Genomic DNA, 18,936 nt, shown 5'->3' on the forward strand with positions numbered 1-18,936 from the left:
TGACGCTGAGATCCAATATATAAGCTTCGATACAAAATTTCAAACAAAGCAGTTGAAGACTCTACCTAACCTACAGAAACGGTTTCATCAAGCATTCGAAGAACTCAAACACAACATGTTAGTCATAGGAGTATTGCTGGCGTTCCTAACGCTGGCTACTGTTAACTGTCGGCCAAACTTTGCCTACAATCAGAGTGTTCCTTACACTAACTTGCAATCTGAGTGAGTATCAAACGCTTATTTGTATTCGCAATACTAAAACAAAGACCTTTCCCACTTACAGCCTCGACAATTTTAATCCCCTAGATTTCTTCATGTCATATGAAGAAACCAATCAATGGTTGGCAGCATTAGAAGGTAAATATCCAGACAAGTGCAAGGTACAATCAATTGGTAATTCGTACTGGGGACTTGATATCAACGCCATCTATATCAACACACAACAAAGCAAGAAAATTTTCGTAGTCGCTAACCTAAATGCCCGCGAGTGGGCTGCCATGACATCAGCCATCTACATCATCCACGAGCTTGTTCGTAATTCCAACGGCTACCCAGACGCGGCCAACTATCAATGGATCGTTATTCCGATAGCGAATCCAGACGGTTACGACTATACAACAACCACAAATCGTTTCTGGCGCAAGAACCGTGCACCACAAACGGTAATTGATTTCGGAACAGACCTAAACCGTAACTTTGATTACATGTGGGACCTGGTGATAACCGACCAAGATGATGATCTGCAATCAGAAACCTACCGCGGTCCATCCGCGTTTTCAGAATCGGAAAGTAAGGCGATTGGCCAGTTTCTTCAGCAAAATGCGAATTCAATCGTACTCTACGTTGATCTACAAGCTTACGGAGAGTATTTAATGACTCCCTGGGGTTACACGAGAAATCCTGCACCAAATGCTGACTTCCTTACGTCTGTAGCACAGGCCGGATCCAAAGCTATAACAGATCCCACGAGAGTACCTCGCGATGCGCCCTTTTATTTGGTGGGATCAGCAGCAGAGATAATGAAAGAGGCGTCTGGATCTAGCATCGACTACTGTCTTTCCGTTGGAGTGAAGGCTTGTATCGCCATGAAGTTGACAAGCCAAGGATACGAAATATACACCTCGGCTATACCTCTATACGGCCAACAAGCCCTCGCTGCAGTGCAAGCAATGGCAGTTAAAGCGGACGGAGGATAAAAGCTCCAACTGAACATGTCTAATAGTTTTGAAATATGACCTCATGCAAATGTTTATCCTATTAATACATAATAAAATATGCATTACAAAAAACTAAAACAGACGTGTATATTCCAGATCAAAGATTATTCTAGACAGCATGCTCTTGAGGAATTTTAAAAGTCCTCATATAAAAGACCACTTGAAGCACATGGTGAAATATTCTAAATTGATACTGAAATTTCGACAGTTAACTATCAATGGAAGTTTCCTATCATAACATGAAATACAATGCAACGAACAGCAGAATTGTGTATTGCTTTCTATTACAGAAGTCGGTGCGCAACAGCCCAACCAAATATATGGTAGATAATTTCATTTACTTATCAATTTGTATCGACACTCATATACAAAATGCTTCTATAATATAATGTATCCAAATAGATCTTCTTCCTCTTCTTTGTCACATCAACCGTAATCGGTCAAGGTCTGACTGTACCACTAATGGGCAAGACTTTCAGTAATTTATTGATTCCCCGTAGCAGGATAGTCCGTCCTACTTATAAGGGGCGTGATACTTTCAGGACTTGGACCTATGACGGGCAAGTGGTTTAGTCATACGAGTTGACGACTGTACCATGAGATCGGCCCTAATAGATAAACGGCGTTCAAATGCACAGGAAAAATCTTTCACATTCATACTATTAAAAGAGTTTTATTTTATTCCACACTAACGTTCATAAATGCCTTTCGTCAAATGATACATTTCTGGTCTGATTTAAAAATCATTTCACTGATTCTCTTAATTGTAACAATCGCTAGAATATTTTCAAGCTATTACGAATAGTTTTGGTTCTTTTAATAATCATTCCAAATAAGCTAATTGATTCAATATCATTAATGTTATCAAACCTATGAGTTCCTGTTTTCAATGGAAATATACAATTCGCTTGGTATTTACCTTTCTGTTACGAAATTACTATTTAATGTCCGTAACATGATATCATAAACTAATTATCATGTGCATTTGATATCCAATACATTCCATTTCTTTTGTTTACTGAAATGAAACTGAAAACCGATATATAAAGTTTCGATACAAAACATCCCACAGAGCAGTTCAAGTGTCTACCTTACCTACAGAATCATTTTTACTAAGTATTCAAAGAACTCAAACACAACATGTTAGTCATAGGAGTATTGCTGGCGTTCCTAACGCTGGCTACTGTTAACTGTCGGCCAAACTTCGCCTACAATCAGAGTGTTCCTTACACTAACTTGCAATTTGAGTGAGTATGAAACGCTTATTTGTATTCGCAATAATACAACAAGGAACTTTCCCACTTACAGCCTTGACAGCTTTAATGTTTTGGATGTTTTCATGTCGTATGATCAAACCAATCAATGGTTGGCAGCATTAGCGGCTGAATATCCAGACAAGTGCAAGGTACAACCGATTGGCGATTCTTTCTATGGTCTCGACATCAACGCGATCCATATCAACACACAACAAAGCAAGAAAATTTTCGTAGTCGCTAACCTAAATGCGCGCGAGTGGGCTGCCATGACATCGGCCATCTACATCATCCACGAGCTTGTGCGTAATTCCAACAGCTACCCAGACGCGGCAAAGTATCAATGGGTCGTTGTTCCCATCACAAATCCGGATGGCTACGAGTATACAAGAACCACAGATCGCTTCTGGCGCAAAAACCGTTACCCTCAAACGGACACTGAATTCGGAACAGACCTAAACCGTAACTTTGATTACATGTGGGACTTGTTGCTGAACGAAGAAGATGATGATAGGCTAGGAGAAACTTACCGTGGTCCAGTACCGTTGTCGGAATTCGAAGCTAGGGCAATTGCAAAATTTCTTCAGCAAAATGCGAATTCAATCGTGCTCTATGTTGATCTACAAGCTTACGGAGAGTATTTAATGATTCCTTGGGGTTATACGAAAGATCCTGCACCAAATGCTGAGTTCCTTACGTCTGTAGCACAGGCAGGCTCTAAAGCTATAACAGATCCTACGAGAGTACCTCGCGATGCGCCCTTTTATTTGGTGGGATCAGCAGCGGAGTTAATGAAACCGGCGCCGGGATCTAGTATCGACTACTGTCTATCCGTTGGAGTAAAGGCTTGTATTGCCATGAAGTTGACAAATCGGTCATACGAAATACATACCTGGGGTATCCCTATATTCGGCCAACAAGCCCTGGCTGCCGTGCAAGCAATGGCAGATAAAGCAGACGAAGGATAAACGCTACGACGGGAGATGTTTGGTTTTGAGATTCAAACCGCTGCAAAGATTCAAGCTATGTAGAATTAATAAAAGACGCATTAAAAATCAAAATTGTTACGGAATCTTCGTATCAATAGTTTTCTGTGCAACTTAAGTACATTTACGGTCATCAGGTGGTGCAACAGTAAGATCACTTAGTGAAATATGCAAAACTATAGTGGAATGTCGCAATTTAACTATCCGTAGATCCGTGTACTGTCATTAGGTTACATATACTATGCAAGAAGAATTTTTAAAGTGTTTTAAGGACACTTTCAACCTACTATAGTGAACCATGCAAAAAGCCAAAACAAATTTCAATTTAGTTTATCGGCTTAACAAAATTCGTATTCATGAGAACTGCATTTGTTTTAATTCATGTTAGTATCAATGTTCAAAACAAAGATCGAACAGTGTTAATATACTGTTTGAGATCATCAAGAAATATTTTGGCAAATGGCGGTATAAAAAAAGCTAAACCCGGACTTAAACAGCATCAGCTTGACGATGATATGTGACTTCTTAAAACATTAACTTCCTTTACTCTAGATCGATTCCACTATTTGGGATCTTCCACATTAACCACTGAATGAACGGAGATAATTTAAACGCCATCCCAACTTATCATTACTGAACCAGTACATGTGGAAGCTATCTGATTGTTCCTAGACGCTACTAGAAGTTCATTCCTTTCCACTTTTCAAATTCATGTTATCATTATTGTGTTTCACACTCGTATGAATTGTTTTGCTATTTTCATAAATTGACATCTCAAACGAAATTTTCATTTGATTATGTAACGTTATTTCATAAAGTAATTAATTACTTTTGTTAACAAAATTGCAATTTCTTCCATTATTCCATTATTTTGTTCCATAAAATGCCACTGAGATCCAATATATAGGCTTCGATACAAGATTTCAAGCACAACAGTTCAAGTGTCTACCGAAAATATACACACGTTTTCATCAAGCATTCAAAGAATTCAAACACAACATGTTAGTGATAGGAGTATTCCTGGCATTCCTAACGCTGGCTATTGTAAACTATCGACCAAACTTCGCCTACAATCAGAGTGTTCCTTACACTAACCTACAATCTGAGTGAGTATCAAATACGGTTTTTCAATGTAGATTAATACAACAAGATCCTTTCTCACTCGCAGTCCTGACGAGTTTAAGCCCTTGGATATTTTCATGTCTTATGATGAAACCATTCAATGGATGGGAGCTCTAGAGACGAAATATCCAGACAAGTGCAAGGTTGAACCGATTGGTCGATCGTACGAAGGGCGTGACATCAACGCTATGGTCATCAACAAACAACAAAGCAAAAAAGTGTTTGTAGTAGCCAATATGCATGCCCGCGAGTGGGCTGCCATGACTTCCGCTATCTACATCATCCACGAGCTTATTCTTAATTCCAACAACTACCCAGAAGCGTCCACGTTTCAGTGGATCGTTGTTCCGTTACCGAATCCAGACGGTTACATGTACACCAGATTGGAACGCCTTTGGCGCAAGAACCGTGCCCCGCAGCAAGATAACGCCACTGGTGTCGATCTGAACCGGAACTTTGCTTACAAGTGGGAGTTGAACCTAAACGAAGAGGATGATGATCCCCACAAAGAAACCTATCGCGGTCCATCCGCATTTTCCGAGCTAGAAAGTACAACTATAAATGATTATCTGAATCAAAATTCAAATTCTATCGTACTATACGTTGATCTGCAAACTTTCGGAGAGTATATATTAATTCCGTGGAGTTATACAAAAGATTCTGCCCCAAATACAGATTTCCTCATGTCCGTAGCACATGCCGGGGCCAAAGCCATAATATCTCAATCGTATGAGTACTATGTGATTGGCACACTATCGGATCTTGCACACCCCGTGTCGGGATCTAGCATGGACTACTGTTATTTCGTTGGAGTTAAGGCGTGTATTGTTATCTTGCTGACCAACGAAGGATATGAAATTGCGCCAAGTACTATCATCCCTTATGGGCAGATAGCACTCGCTGCAGTGCAAGCAATGGCAGTTAAAGCGGGTGAATAATAAAAGCCCCAATGTAATATATGAATAGCTCATCGAAATTATCTGTTACAAATATGAATGGCCTTTGAATGACCTTAAACCCATGAATGACATTTAATTTAAATTTGTTTTAGCCTCAGCCTGTTAAAGATTTTGGAATGTTATCGAATTATTGAATTATCGAAGACATAAAAACGCCATTTCAACTTATTATTTTGATTTCATTCAATTCCTGTGTAAACTATACTGGACCTACAAAAGCTACTCTAAAAGTAACACGTAACAGTAATTATCGCTGAGTCTCTAGACAAAATTAAAATTTGATATCCGTAACATAATTTCATAAACTAATAATATTGTTGTATCAATGTTAAGTGAATTCCACTTGTTTTCTTGAATGAAAATAAACTATGATCTAATATATAAAACTGCGACATGAAACTCCCCACAGCGCAGTTGAAGTGTCTAGCTAACCTAGAGAATCGTTTTCATCAGGCATTCGAAGAACTGAAATATGTTGCTGACAAGAATATTTCTGATGTCCTTAACGCTGGCTGCAGTAAACTGTCGACCAAATTTCCCCTACAATCAGAGTGTTCCTTACACTAACTTGCAATCCGAGTGAGTGCCAAAGATTTTCTTTGATCTGCGTTAATACATCAAGGACCTTTCCCACTTACAGCCCAGATAATTTTAACCCCCTGGATTTCTTCATGTCATATGATGAAACAAATCAATGGTTGGCAGCTCTAGAGGCGAAATATCCAGACAAGTGCAAGGTTGAACCGATTGGTCGATCGTACGAAGGGCGTGACATCAACGCCATCTATATCAACAAGCAACAAAACAAGAAGGTTTTTGTAGTAGCCAACATGCATGCCCGTGAATGGGCTGCCATGACATCGGCCATCTACATCATTCGTGAACTCCTCCGTAATTCCAACAGCTACCCAGAAGCGTCTACGTATCAGTGGATCGTTGTGCCCATGGCAAATCCGGACGGTTACGAGTATACCAAAGCTGATGATCGTTTCTGGCGTAAGAACCGTGCCCCACAGCAAGACAATGCCCTCGGGGTTGACCTAAACCGTAACTTTGGTTACAAGTGGGAGTTGTACCTGAATGAAGAAGATGACATTCCGAACGAACAAACGTACCGCGGTCCATCCGCATTTTCTGAGCCAGAAAGTCGCGCAATAGGTGATTTTCTGCAGCAATATGCTAAGTCCATCGTACTGTTCGTAGATCTACATACATACGGAGAGTACATCCTAATTCCCTTAGGTTATACGACAGAGCTTGCACCAAACGCTGATTTTCTCATGTCCGTAGCACAGGCCGGATCCGCGGCCGTATTATCTCAAACGAATCAATTTTATCTAGTTGGTACTCCACCGCAGCTATTGTACGCGGTGTCCGGATCAAGCATAGATTACTGTTACTCTGTTGGCGTCAAAGCGTGTATTGCTATCGAACTGACGGGTGATGGGTTTGAAATTGAGCCTAGTAATATCATTCCACACGGCCAAGAAGCACTCGCCGCAGTGCAAGCAATGGCAGTTAAAGCAGACGAAGGATAAGAGCTCCAATTTGACATGTATGGTTCATTCGATATGAATTTCTGAGTTTTTCCGGTTTTAAAATTTTCAAGAATGATGAGATAAATGACAATATCAAAAACCAACGATTATTTTTTCTATTTTAGTTTTACAATTTCATGAAATGCAAGTTAAATTTCTTAGAACATGAGAACAATTATTGTGTATTATTAACTTATTTTACATTACTGACTGATCTTGCCTTTCCTGTCTCGTGGTACAGCTGTCAAATCGTAACAACATGCCTCGAATGGACCGAATGATCCGATGATCCGAGGATGATCCGAATCTAGATAAGTATCCTGAAACGATACATGATACAACGATACAGAAACTGACGTATGTTCAACTGTGCTATTATTACAAAAACAAACTTAAATAGCTGACAGAATAGCTACATTTTTCTCATAACAGCTAGGCTACGTTGTTTGAGATGAATAATAATGTATGTCACGCTTAAGGGATGTTTACTTATCGCGTTCAATTTGTCGCGCGCTAATTACTTGTTTCATTCATGATTTGTTCCACATAATATCCGTGTAATTACTACTCCACTGATTTTTTGGTATAAAACCTGCTGGGGTGTACAATTTGTGATACAGTGCTTCAATTCTACCCATGTAATATGGCTAAAAAACTTCCATTGCTAAGCAGCCAGTCCGTTGCACTAATGTTGCTTTTACTTGTTACCATAACCAGTATACCGGGATTTCTAGCAATACCAGGCGATCTTCCGCGTGAGTAAGTACTCTTCACGTTCCTCATGATGTACTCAGCACGATGCTCACAACTATTGGTATCACATCACAGGTGCTACAATAGGACTTTTGCAGATGAATTCAACGTGTTCGATTTCTTTTTATCGTATGAAGATACTCAACTATGGTTAGACGCACTAGCTACGGAAAATCCTGAAAAGTGTCAACTACAAAAGCTCGAAGAAACGTACGAAGGTCGTAATGTAAGCGCCATCGTTATCAACTACAATCTCCCGAAAAAGATCATCGTGATAGGAAATCTTCAGGCCCGCGAGTGGGTTGGCATGACTTCCGCCGTCTACATAATTCACGAGCTGATACTCAACGCTGGTAACTACCCGGATGCGAACAAATTTCAATGGATCATAGTCCCGATGCCAAATCCGGACGGGTACGAGTTCAGCCGAGAGCATGATCGAAAGTGGAACAAGAATCGTTCACCTCAGAGCAATGCAAACTTTGGCGTGAATCTGGATGGTAATTTTAACAACCAGTGGAATGTCAACGGCAATCCATCACGCGCCGATCCTGCGGGAAGGGTATACCGTGGTCCGGCCCCGTTTTCCGAACCGGAAACAAGAGCTCTTCGGGATCTTATGCACAACCATATCGACGCTGTTCTGCTCGTCGATTTGCAAGGGTTCGGCCAGCTTATCCTCATGCCGTGGTCGTGGACGGAGGAGCCAGCACCGAACGCGGACCGTACGAGAGCCATTGCAATTGCTGGTAGCGCTGCAATCTTCGAACAGACACAACAATTTTTTGATGTTGGAATAGCATCCGATTATTTCCCATTTGCCTACGGTGTGTGTCATGATTATTGCAATGCAATTGGGGTAAAAACATGTCTCACATTGAGGCAGACCATGCAGGAATACGAAATATCGACGGATCAAATCATATTGTTTGGCCAGGAAGCATTCGCTGCCATTCATGCCATGGCCGAAAAGTCCAATTTAAGTAATATCTAAAGTCAGGCCAGGCAAAATTTCCGTTGTTGCACAGTCAAAAAAAGTTTTCTGCGTAAAAGTACGTCCTATTCCGAGGAAAATATTTAATGATAAATAAATTATACACCTGTAACTAGAACGACGTAACCACAATGCCAAAATATCATAACTAAATACAACGCCAATAACGTTGTACTGCAGAAAAGGCTAATACGATCTACAAACAAATAAAAAATAAATAAAGAATAAAGCATATGTATGAATTACAGTCATTAATTGCTGAGCTGTGCTTGTAGTTCGAAATATATGTGACACAATTAAACATTTTCGCTACTATTACCATATCTTTTTATCTTCACTATTTCTACATAAATACTTTTTTTATTTCGTGGCACAATCGTCAACTAGCACGACTTTACGACATTCTCGTCATGGGTTCAAGGCCCGAATGGTCCGTGTCCCCATACGTACGACTGACTATCCTGCAATGGGTAATCAATAAGTAATTGAAAGCAAAGCCTACTAAAAGTAAAGGCAGACCTATTTTTTCTTTTTTAATAGAGATTTTGATCCGATTGGCATCAAAAGCAGACCTTGACCGACAACGGTTGTTGTGCCAAAGAAGAAGAACTAACAAAAACTTGCTAAAACATGAATATAGCAATAAACAGAAGCGTTTTATTTTAAGTCTATAATGACACTTAACTAATTTTACTAAAACAAATATTTTAAAAATACAACAGTAACGCATAATAACCTTGTTAAACACTATGACATCGAACAAGGAATTTCATTTCAAGCCTCATTAGCCGTTTGCCAATATAAACATCACTAATAATGGCTAAAGCGAATTATTTTCAGCTTTAAAAGGCTACCTTCTGTCGTTAAGAGTGTTACAATCAACTATGACTTCCAGCATAGCGTTCAGCATGTTTTCCTACACAATATTGTTGTTACTCACTACAATACCAACTTCATTCAGGTGCTTGAATGAGCTTATGCTTTAGTAGAAACACCGCCAAAATAAACTCACCCATCAATTTCAGTGCAATCGTCGATCCTACTGAAGCCATTCATCGCTTCCTGACATACGAAGAGACTAACGAGTTCTTGCACACATTAGCATTGCTATTCTCGGGCAAGGTGAGCGTTGAAAAAATCGGAGAAACAGCGTTAGGTCTTGACATCAATGTGACCAACATCAACTACAACGCGAAAAAGAAGGTCATCTTGGTAGCGAACCTGCATGCCCGCGAGTGGGCCGCTATGTCCTCGGCGCTTTACATCATATCAGAACTGGTCTACAATGGCGACCAGTATCCAGAGCTATCCCAGTTCCGCTGGATGATCATCCCGATGGCCAATCCGGACGGTTACGAGTATACCAGGATATACGATCGCTACTGGAGCAAAAACAGATCCCCACAGCCTAACTCAAGAACCTTTGGTGTTGATTTGAACGGTAACTTTGGATACAAATGGGATGAGAATAAATACCGAGTGGATCCTAGCAGTCAGACGTACAGCGGGCCAAGCGCGTTCTCGGAACGAGAAACCAGTGCAATCGGTACGCTACTTAACCAGCATGCCGATAATACGATACTTTACGTAGCCATGCACACTTTCGGGAATCACATTTTTTACCCTTGGGGCTACACAACCGATCAGGCGCTAGGCTCAGGAAAATCTAGAGCTGTTGCTATTGTCGGAGCAGATATTATACGGTTGAAGTATCACGAATATTATACTGTCGGAACGCCCGCTCATCTCTTCCAACGAACGTATGGGTCAAGTCTGGACTACTGCCACTCCGTGGGCATCAATGTGTGCCTGTGGTTTGAGCTGACAAATGTTGGGTTTCAGATTAAGGAGAATGATATTGAGCGTTTTGGGCAGGAAGCATGGGCAGCTATTACAGCAATGGCAGTGAGAGCTAACCAGATTGTTGATGTCTTTTATTCCGAATAATAACGAACGTGATACTTGAACATGAAATTACCATGAAATCATCAATAAGCCCAAACATACAGAAAGCCTCGATGAACTGAAATCAGCTTAAAAATAAAACTGGTAATTAATCTATCTTGCATCACGAAAATTGCTCTCCAAAACGGCATTTGTTATTGAGTTTTAAAACGGCAGAATCGTTTCACCTGTCTTGATGTTCTAATAAAATAAAGAATACATTTCATCACAAATAAGGTTCCGATCATTCCGAACGAAACACATTTCTGGTGTACACTTGACATTCGATGTCAAGTGTACACCAGAAATGAACGTCTCTTCAGCTTAATAAATTGAAAAATGGTGATGAATTGAAGTTTTGTACTTTTATCTTCTGCCTTCATTTAGGCCTTTTTATAAAATTTATTAATTTTTTCTCTACATGATGTAGCTTTAAGTATTGTTTACACTGTTATCGGTATGAGCAATGATCATTTTTAAGCAAATAATAATACATACGCTTCATTAGGCACGTAATTGGCTCAAAAAAGCAATATGTGTCTTGTTAAATATTAATCCATGCATAGAAAATGGAAACATTCAAGCCCATTTCATACCTCATTAGTTCTTGTTCTAAGCTATATAAGCAACATTGAACGAAGTAATACACAACATCGATGGCATCTAACATATTGCTCAAAATGTGCTCCATTTCAATATTCCTGCTACTTGCTGCAATCCACCCTTCCATCAGGTAATATATGCGAATTTCTCTAAACACATTGTCAAAATACACACAATTACCATTCTCAGTGTCATCGAAGATCCAACCGACGCTCTGCACCGCTTCCTATCTTACGATGAAACCAACGAGTTCATGTTTTCCTTACTTCAACTATTTCCGAAACAAGTGAGCGTTGAAAAACTGGGCGAAACGTGGCTAGGTCGAGACATCAACATGATGACCATCAACTACAACGCGAGAGACACAATCGTGTTGGTGGCGAACCTGCATGCCCGTGAGTGGGCCGCTATGACTACCGCACTTTTCATCATATTTGAGCTGGTCTACAATGGCCATCATCATCCAGAACTATCCCAGTTCCGCTGGATGATCATTCCAATCGCCAATCCGGATGGCTACGAGTTCACCAGGGAAAGAGACCGGTACTGGAGCAAGAACAGATCACCGCAGCCTGATTCACAAACCTTTGGTGTTGATTTGAATGGCAACTTTGCGTACAAATGGGAGGAAAATGACAGGCCAGTAGAACCGAAAGATCGAACCTACAACGGGCCACAGGCCGGATCGGAACCGGAAACCAGAGCAATTAGCAAGCTTTTAGAGTCCATTGGCCCCGACATCCTCTTGTTCGTCGATATGCATACCTTTGGCAATCATATTTTCCATCCTTGGAGCTATACCACAGAACCTGCCGAAAATGTTGAACTAACAAAAGCTGTGGCACACGCCGGTGCAGATGCTATCCGATTTAAGTATGAGGAATACTACACCGTTGGAACACCATCACAACTATATCGTCGGGTGTACGGAACGCCGATCGATTACTGCCAGGCTTTACGGATTCGTGTCTGTCTGTGGCTTGAGATGACAAACAGTGGATTCCAGTTTGAGGAGAGTAGAATTATGCGCTACGGTGAGGAAGGTTGGACTGCAATCAAAGCAATGGCATTGAAGGCAGCTGAAGTTTTGTAATTTCACCCTTAGCGTAATGAATTACATTGGCAACATTGGCTGTGGTCTGCTGTTGGTCTGTTGGCAACATTGTGTTTGATTGATGACTTGGAAATAAAATATAAACAATAAAGTAATGATTACAGCAATGAAAAAGTACAAAACCTTATTACGTATCTCATTATCAGCGCAGCAATCAATACATTTTAGGAAGCATTCTTTAACTAAAACCTTGCACTTGGAATATAAAATATGTTAATGCCCGAATTATATTTTCTCGTTTTGCTTACAGTGATGAGAAACAGATCGATTTTGCTGAACAGTTGGAATCGGTTGCGTACGTGCTCTGCGGAGATGGGACGGTGACATACGACAAATTCTGCCAAATATGGCATGCCAAAGGGGTAAGCAAGCAGACAAACAATCTTTTAAATCCGACTGCCTTTTAAACAACACACACAAACAAATTCTCTTTTACTATCCTCACACGCATCCTCACATTCTTGATCCGTCGTCACAGATTCTTGATAAGCTCTACCGACTAATCGACGTTGATTGCACCAACCTCATATCGACCAATCAAATAATGGAGTTCATCTCGAACCTCACCAACTCACGGTAAGTAACGGTCACATCGCATTACACACTCGCCACATTCCATCAGTCTTTCGATTCAATAATTAAATCGCACGCACATACCATGCAGGGCCTGTTAAAGAGGGCCGGCTGGCGCGTTGAAAACCATAAACATGGACACCTGCGGTTGAAGCCGGCTGCCTAAAGGATAATTAAATCCATCACAACCATTCCGACACCTTCGCGCATATGAAAGGACGGATCTGTTTCAATCACGACACCGTGATTAGTTTTTCCCAAATGCGGTGGTGGCTTACACGCCACGTTCAACAGCTGATGGGTCAGAAAAACTGCTACACCTGCCTGCCTGTGTGTCTCGTACCATCAACGTCAGAACCGTTCCATCGCGTTACGAGGCGCGTTCGGTGTTTTGCTTGATGTTGTTTTGCTCACTTTCTTTAAATGTCGCCACATATGGGCATTGGAATCGGGGAAACGGTAGATCTTAATCGTACCCGGAGATCTTTTGAGTTCCTTTTTTTATCTGACTTCAGAAAAGGTTGCATGAACTACTGCTACAATAAAAACGAAACCCCAACTCATGACCGCTCTATCTATCAGGGAACTTTTGTACCATAAACTCCCCCCCCTCACCCTTTACATACCACACCTTATCTGCAGTTCGTCATGGTCTATGGCGTGTTTGGCACCTGCCAGTGTATGAGCCGCAAGATAGCAAGTTTATCATTTAAACCTTGCCGAACCATCCTTACTACATCTACCCTGCCCTTAATCAATGCCGCAGCAATCCGGTTTGCAACCGAAACGTCAACGTTCGCTGCCTTCGCCGGCCGGTGTGATCCACCGCAATCAGACAGGTAGCAGTAGTCCACTTCTTCGATCGTGTTTGATCGTTTGCGATAAGATCACCTGATCGATACCGGGGTTCGTCGTCCCCCTTCGGCGGTGCATCTCTGTAGATCTCTGTTGGTTTGATGGACAGCAAAATTACGGTAGCACCGACCGTGGTGGGGCCGTCGTGCCCGATTGACGGATGAGATCGAGTAAAGCGCTTGTGCGAGATATCATCATGAAGATAGCTTGTAGTGAAGAGGGTGTCCATTACGCGGCAAAATCCAGATCGGCAGCCAAATGCGGTAGCGATGTTACGCTGCATAAATTAAGTCACTTGTAGTGGTCCCGGTGCATCAACAGGGCAGCTACGAGACATCCATGTGGATCTACTCGGAACACGATCACCGGCACCGGCGTCAAGACAGAATAGCTCTTCACACAGTAAAGTACCGTTACGAACAATCTAAGCAAGAACCAATTAAAGTGACAGTAACGTGCCACTGGCACACTCGTACCTAACACCGGCCCGACTTTGATTGACTATCGGGAGCGTAGGGGCACGATTTTTTTATCCAACGGAAAAGTGAAGCGGAGATTCAACTATGGATACGGTAGATGTGTTCAATCAACTGCGCCTTTTTAGGACGTACGAGTGATCGCTCCAAACTCCTGAGTAAGATGCAAGAATCTGTACATTGAACCTCTGTGTATGGTTAATGATCGACTAGTATTCCACCGTACCTCAAGATCCTCGCTCCGAGAGATCTTTGTCCCAGTCCGGACATTGACAAGCCCATTCGAAGCCTTTATGCTTGAAAGCATGCATAGTTTCTTTTGTTGTACGATGGGGATACGAATTTCCACAATTCATTCTTCGTCGTAGACTCCTCTTGAGAGCCATTGAAACGATACGCAGTGCGAGCCCATTCTATTGCTTTCGACGCCTTCGTTTCATCCATTCAAAGCCCGCATGTTTGCGCCTGCCGTGTGCAGGACTGTCTGGCTAGCCGGAGCCGGAGCCACGCGTACCCACGTTGCTTGAGGAAAGCAAGCACATGCACGAGACACTAGCGCAAATGGATGCATTTTACCGATTGACAAATCGTAAATCATGCACCCGCGATTCGTGCTCACTGTGCTGGAGGACTTGGCACGTACCCGCACCATAGCCCAGAGCCCCAGTGGATGATTACGCACTGCCTGCAAAACCAGCCCACTGCTGCTGCCAAAGGTTCATAAATTATGTCGCGAAAAGTAATAAAATAAATGGAATGAAAGCCAGATGAGCCCACGGCGCTGCGTCCTATGGTAAGGCGCGTTCAGCCTAATCAGCAACTGATCGGTTGCTGGCTGCGTGCGCAGTTTCACCGGTGGCTTCCTGCTCCTCCTGGGCCCATCACCCTCCAGGGGTGAGTTTCCCGCCAGCAAGAATTTCACAAACACACACACACACACACACACACACTCAAACCGAATTCTCTTCCGTGTGCAGAGTATTTGAAGCTATTGATAAATAGCTCGCGAGTGCATGATTTATCGATCTCAGAGCCTGCGTGAATGTTAACAAGTATATTAGAAAAAATAAAGACTCGTCGATCGAGAAGGGGGACAAGCAGAAGCATGCAGCAAGGGGGACATAATTTACGAGCCGTGAAAAACGGCCAGCTGAAATGGTTGCAGACAGATGAACAACGCACGGTGGCAAAAGGCAATGAGCAGGAATTAGACGCACCCGCCAGTACATTGCGAACCAAATCCAAACGGAAAGAGATGCACATCCAGAAGCATGCCGCCGCAATGGCAAAGCAAATGATTCATCAACTTACACACCACGGACGGCCCAGATCCGAACCTCCCGTATAATAAGTTCCGATCGTGAAGAATAGGCCTTCTTTGGCAAGAAGAAAAAAAAACAGTTGCGCACACACAGCCACTTGAAATGCAATGCTTTGCAATGTGGTTCCTTCTCCGATCCGAATGCACTCGAGAGGGCGCGAGCGCGCGCGCTCGAGTCTCTTCGTGCTGCATTCACATAAAAATGTTTATTGCTGTTTGCGCTCCAGCATTGCGCGCGCCGTGGGAAACGACACGGTTTCACGATGATGCGTGTTTATAGTAAATAATTAATATGTATTGACTTTATTCTACCGGATGGAGCTACCGCTTTTTCGCTTGGGACCTAGTGAACTCCCCCCCTATCGCTTCACAGCGTGGTGTGGAGTTTAAAATGTAACGTTTGCGGTACGATTTCACTTTGACTGTCATAGCAGCTCTAGCAACGGTTGCAAAGTACGGCGTGTGGTGAAGCAAAAGCTTTGATTTGATCATATTTGATCAGTCGACAAGTTCGGAACACTTTCTGTATACCCCTTCTTGAGCCTAGACCATGTTTCAAGTGTCGATGGTTGGTCACTCCGCAACAAAGTTCAGCTTTGTTTGCAAACTTCGAATTTAAACGATCCGCTCCAGACGATCACCAACAGAACTCGTGACCAACTTTGACAAACTGCAAAACACTCCATCATCATGAGCTCTTCCCCGCCAAAATGCCTCCCTCGAATTGTCGGCAGTGTTTGTTTTGCTTTTCCGTTAGTCGGGCGTGATGGCACACTTGCCGCTGAGGTAGATCGTTTCCTTCTCAGTTTTTTTTACGACACGACAATAGATAAACGGAATGCAGAGTCACGAACGTCTGGCACAAACGACTGATCCTCACAATGAGAGAATAAACATTGAAAAATACCACTTTCGCGGCTGGTCGCGTGGATGCGAGATGCGAGATCAGTTTGGGGTAGATTAGATTTCTGCGACGATTTTCTTCACCCCGCAAAGGGAGTCGGCCGGTTTGGCACGACGAACCACACCGCCACCATCGCAGCGCCTGGTGTCAATTCGGCGTGCCCGCGGGTGATCGACGGCTGTATCGCGTGACCTGCGCCCCTCGTGAGGAATCCGTTTACGATAAATCGGTCAATCATGACGGCACCATGCCACCAGAAGAGCGCAGCAGTAGCAGCAGCCGGTGGAGTGATTTATTTCCCTCAAGCTGCGTGCATCCTTGTTTGATCGTGCCAGGAGTTTTCCCTCCGTCTGCTGATGGATGAGATGCGAAAAGCGGACTGCGCGAATGAATCGGTCATGTGCTCAGCCTTCCAGTGCATGCGGCTAATCAAGATTTATGGCGGTGTCTGGGGATGGCCGTACGATATATGGAGACCTGGCACGTGATAGATGTCCGGTGCGATCAATCCAAAAGGCAGGTTGAAAGCGCTGCACACTCGGCTATGGGAGATGGGTTTGCGATTTGTCACCAGGTGACGTGGTAAACGATCGGCCACGACTACTTCAGAGGTGCATTATCGCTCCAGAAGCGAAACGTTCGCTTATCGATTGCATGTGCAGGAGGTCCATGTGTTTGCAAAGTGGTTCAATTACACTTTCAGCAGTCATGTGTCTTCTCAGGTGACTTAATAGCATTCCATTCGATACAATTTATGAAGCAAATTTAAACATCATGTTAACACAAAGATGGACCTGCAGACATCCACATTTACACTCGGACCGGGATTACTCACACGCCGACTTCCAACCAACCTGGGGGCAGTAACACTCTCTCCTCATGGCAGCGTCATCGTCCTTGGCCAACATGACGGGTGTGTAGGTTCCCATTTTGGCTGCCACATGCCCCGAAGCCATCCGTGTGCTTTGTTTTGAAGAAATTCCTCCCTTAACGCCAGCGTTTTCGCCCCATTTCGGTAGAGCGATCTGGTTTCGATCTGGTACCCAAAGGAAAGCCAATTAGGCAGGTGCGGCAGGCTTTGGGTTTAACTCTGCTGAAACGATTCGCACCGAGCGAGAGAGAGAGAGAGAGAGAGAGAGCATTCAGTTTATCACACACACAGACACACACACTGGGGGCGCTTCCCAAGGTGATGCCTTTTCTTTCGGCGGTCCGGGCAAGATCGATTATCTGTGCACACTCTGGCGGTTACCATGTTTGGTAGTAGCGGCAGCGACCGCTGACCAGTGTTTGACACTTGTCCAATGTTTAATGGGGGCCCGAGAGATCACAAGACAATCAGGGGTCGGATTGATACTGAAGGCTTCTGTGTCTTTTTTTCAGATATCATCAACAGCCGCCGGTTCGGTGATAAATGAATTCTTTTCAACAAAAACCAAACAATAGACATTGCAGTTCGTGAGCGTTGATGTGTAAATTGATCCCTTAAAAGGGCTTTAGATTGAAACCCTTTCATGCCACACAATTATCAGGTGACGTCAATTAATTACAGCCGAAACAGTTACTGTAGCTCTTTCAATATGATTGTGCTTTCGATTATTGCGCCATTAATTGATTCATTTTTTTACGGGGCCTTAAGAGTTCATGAAGATGAATTGTTCTTCAAAAGTATCATCATCATATGACAGGAGCATAAAGAAAACAAATGAAGCTTCTAGTAAGACAACAACACTGAACTTCCATCTTGTGTCGTAGTCACGAATCCATGCCGCCTGGATTACCAAAACAGGCACACATAACCTTTTTCCCCCTCAATGAGGACAGGTGGGATGAACCCATTTTCCATATTGGGCTTCCAATCCGTACGGATTTCTTACCCGAATGCTTTAGCACAGCCATTACCGATCCAACTGCGCGAAGAAGAGTTACCTCCAGGGATTTTAGCTGTAATGGATGCACTTTAGCACGCCGCTGGTGTCCCTAATTACCGCCCTGGTTGTTAATGTAAAGGCTAAGGTCAACCAGGAGGCGTCAAGATGGTCCAGTACGAAAGCAAATCAAATTGTAACCGCCAGTATGCTCCTTGCACCGTGCATTGCTTACAGAAACACGATATTACATTAATTGCTTTCACACACAATCTGTCCAATTTCGTTGTTTTTCTTTTCCTCGCTTTCCCCCCGGTAGCCCAAGAACAGGCTTCGACAAATCGTCCCTGGAGCGGCTGGAGCAACTGTTCATTAAAACGGTCGGCAATGAGAAGGAGATCCGGCGGGAGGAGTTTAAGAAAATTGTTACCTCCAAAAACGTAAGTACGCACACAT

The 18,936-nt window shown here is 42.9% G+C and overlaps 7 protein-coding genes across 8 annotated transcripts in view; all 7 read left to right on the forward strand.

The window, feature by feature from the left end:
- Positions 1–18,936, forward strand: part of LOC121595899 — a 79,999-nt gene that overhangs the window by 49,821 nt on the left and 11,242 nt on the right. For both annotated transcript variants that reach the window (XM_041920289.1, XM_041920288.1), the window contains exons 4-6: positions 12,734–12,845; positions 12,962–13,059; positions 18,800–18,920. In XM_041920289.1, coding sequence (XP_041776223.1) covers positions 12,734–12,845; positions 12,962–13,059; positions 18,800–18,920 — 331 coding nt within the window. The remainder of the gene's footprint in view (positions 1–12,733; positions 12,846–12,961; positions 13,060–18,799; positions 18,921–18,936) is intronic.
- LOC121595903 (carboxypeptidase B-like) lies at positions 76–3,508 on the forward strand. Its single transcript, XM_041920294.1, has 3 exons — positions 76–128; positions 2,371–2,464; positions 2,526–3,508. Exons 1-3 carry the CDS (start codon positions 116–118, stop codon positions 3,436–3,438), a joined length of 1,020 nt encoding a protein of 339 aa, XP_041776228.1. The 5' UTR covers positions 76–115; the 3' UTR covers positions 3,439–3,508.
- Positions 116–1,247, forward strand: LOC121595901 (carboxypeptidase B-like). The gene is made up of 2 exons (XM_041920292.1): positions 116–222; positions 284–1,247. The coding sequence occupies exons 1-2, from the start codon at positions 116–118 to the stop codon at positions 1,194–1,196; spliced, it is 1,020 nt and encodes a 339-aa protein (XP_041776226.1). The 3' UTR covers positions 1,197–1,247.
- On the forward strand, positions 5,963–7,179 carry LOC121595905 (carboxypeptidase B-like). The gene is made up of 2 exons (XM_041920296.1): positions 5,963–6,116; positions 6,178–7,179. Exons 1-2 carry the CDS (start codon positions 6,010–6,012, stop codon positions 7,073–7,075), a joined length of 1,005 nt encoding a protein of 334 aa, XP_041776230.1. The 5' UTR covers positions 5,963–6,009; the 3' UTR covers positions 7,076–7,179.
- Positions 7,709–9,056, forward strand: LOC121595900 (carboxypeptidase B-like). Its single transcript, XM_041920291.1, has 2 exons — positions 7,709–7,834; positions 7,904–9,056. Exons 1-2 carry the CDS (start codon positions 7,719–7,721, stop codon positions 8,820–8,822), a joined length of 1,035 nt encoding a protein of 344 aa, XP_041776225.1. The 5' UTR covers positions 7,709–7,718; the 3' UTR covers positions 8,823–9,056.
- Positions 9,713–10,831, forward strand: LOC121595906 (carboxypeptidase B-like). Its single transcript, XM_041920297.1, has 2 exons — positions 9,713–9,783; positions 9,848–10,831. Exons 1-2 carry the CDS (start codon positions 9,731–9,733, stop codon positions 10,767–10,769), a joined length of 975 nt encoding a protein of 324 aa, XP_041776231.1. The 5' UTR covers positions 9,713–9,730; the 3' UTR covers positions 10,770–10,831.
- On the forward strand, positions 11,431–12,599 carry LOC121595908 (zinc carboxypeptidase-like). The gene is made up of 2 exons (XM_041920298.1): positions 11,431–11,499; positions 11,559–12,599. The coding sequence occupies exons 1-2, from the start codon at positions 11,447–11,449 to the stop codon at positions 12,460–12,462; spliced, it is 957 nt and encodes a 318-aa protein (XP_041776232.1). The 5' UTR covers positions 11,431–11,446; the 3' UTR covers positions 12,463–12,599.

The sequence above is a fragment of the Anopheles merus genome, chromosome 3R, assembly GCF_017562075.2.
Source record: "Anopheles merus strain MAF chromosome 3R, AmerM5.1, whole genome shotgun sequence".
Taxonomy (NCBI): domain Eukaryota; kingdom Metazoa; phylum Arthropoda; class Insecta; order Diptera; family Culicidae; genus Anopheles; species Anopheles merus.

What these genes read in the sequence shown, in the direction of transcription:
- LOC121595903 (XM_041920294.1), top strand. An exon ending in TACACTAACTTGCAATTTGA is followed by an intron (nt 2,465 to 2,525) that starts GTGAGTATGAAA and finishes TCCCACTTACAG; the next exon opens with CCTTGACAGCTTTAATGTTT.
- LOC121595906 (XM_041920297.1), top strand. Translation starts at nt 9,731, where the DNA reads ATGTTTTCCTACACAATATTGTTGTTACTCACTACAATACCAACTTCA. An exon ending in ACAATACCAACTTCATTCAG is followed by an intron (nt 9,784 to 9,847) that starts GTGCTTGAATGA and finishes CATCAATTTCAG; the next exon opens with TGCAATCGTCGATCCTACTG.
- LOC121595901 (XM_041920292.1), top strand. Translation starts at nt 116, where the DNA reads ATGTTAGTCATAGGAGTATTGCTGGCGTTCCTAACGCTGGCTACTGTT. An exon ending in TACACTAACTTGCAATCTGA is followed by an intron (nt 223 to 283) that starts GTGAGTATCAAA and finishes TCCCACTTACAG; the next exon opens with CCTCGACAATTTTAATCCCC.
- LOC121595905 (XM_041920296.1), top strand. Translation starts at nt 6,010, where the DNA reads ATGTTGCTGACAAGAATATTTCTGATGTCCTTAACGCTGGCTGCAGTA. An exon ending in TACACTAACTTGCAATCCGA is followed by an intron (nt 6,117 to 6,177) that starts GTGAGTGCCAAA and finishes TCCCACTTACAG; the next exon opens with CCCAGATAATTTTAACCCCC.
- LOC121595900 (XM_041920291.1), top strand. Translation starts at nt 7,719, where the DNA reads ATGGCTAAAAAACTTCCATTGCTAAGCAGCCAGTCCGTTGCACTAATG. An exon ending in CCAGGCGATCTTCCGCGTGA is followed by an intron (nt 7,835 to 7,903) that starts GTAAGTACTCTT and finishes ATCACATCACAG; the next exon opens with GTGCTACAATAGGACTTTTG.
- LOC121595908 (XM_041920298.1), top strand. Translation starts at nt 11,447, where the DNA reads ATGTGCTCCATTTCAATATTCCTGCTACTTGCTGCAATCCACCCTTCC. An exon ending in GCAATCCACCCTTCCATCAG is followed by an intron (nt 11,500 to 11,558) that starts GTAATATATGCG and finishes TACCATTCTCAG; the next exon opens with TGTCATCGAAGATCCAACCG.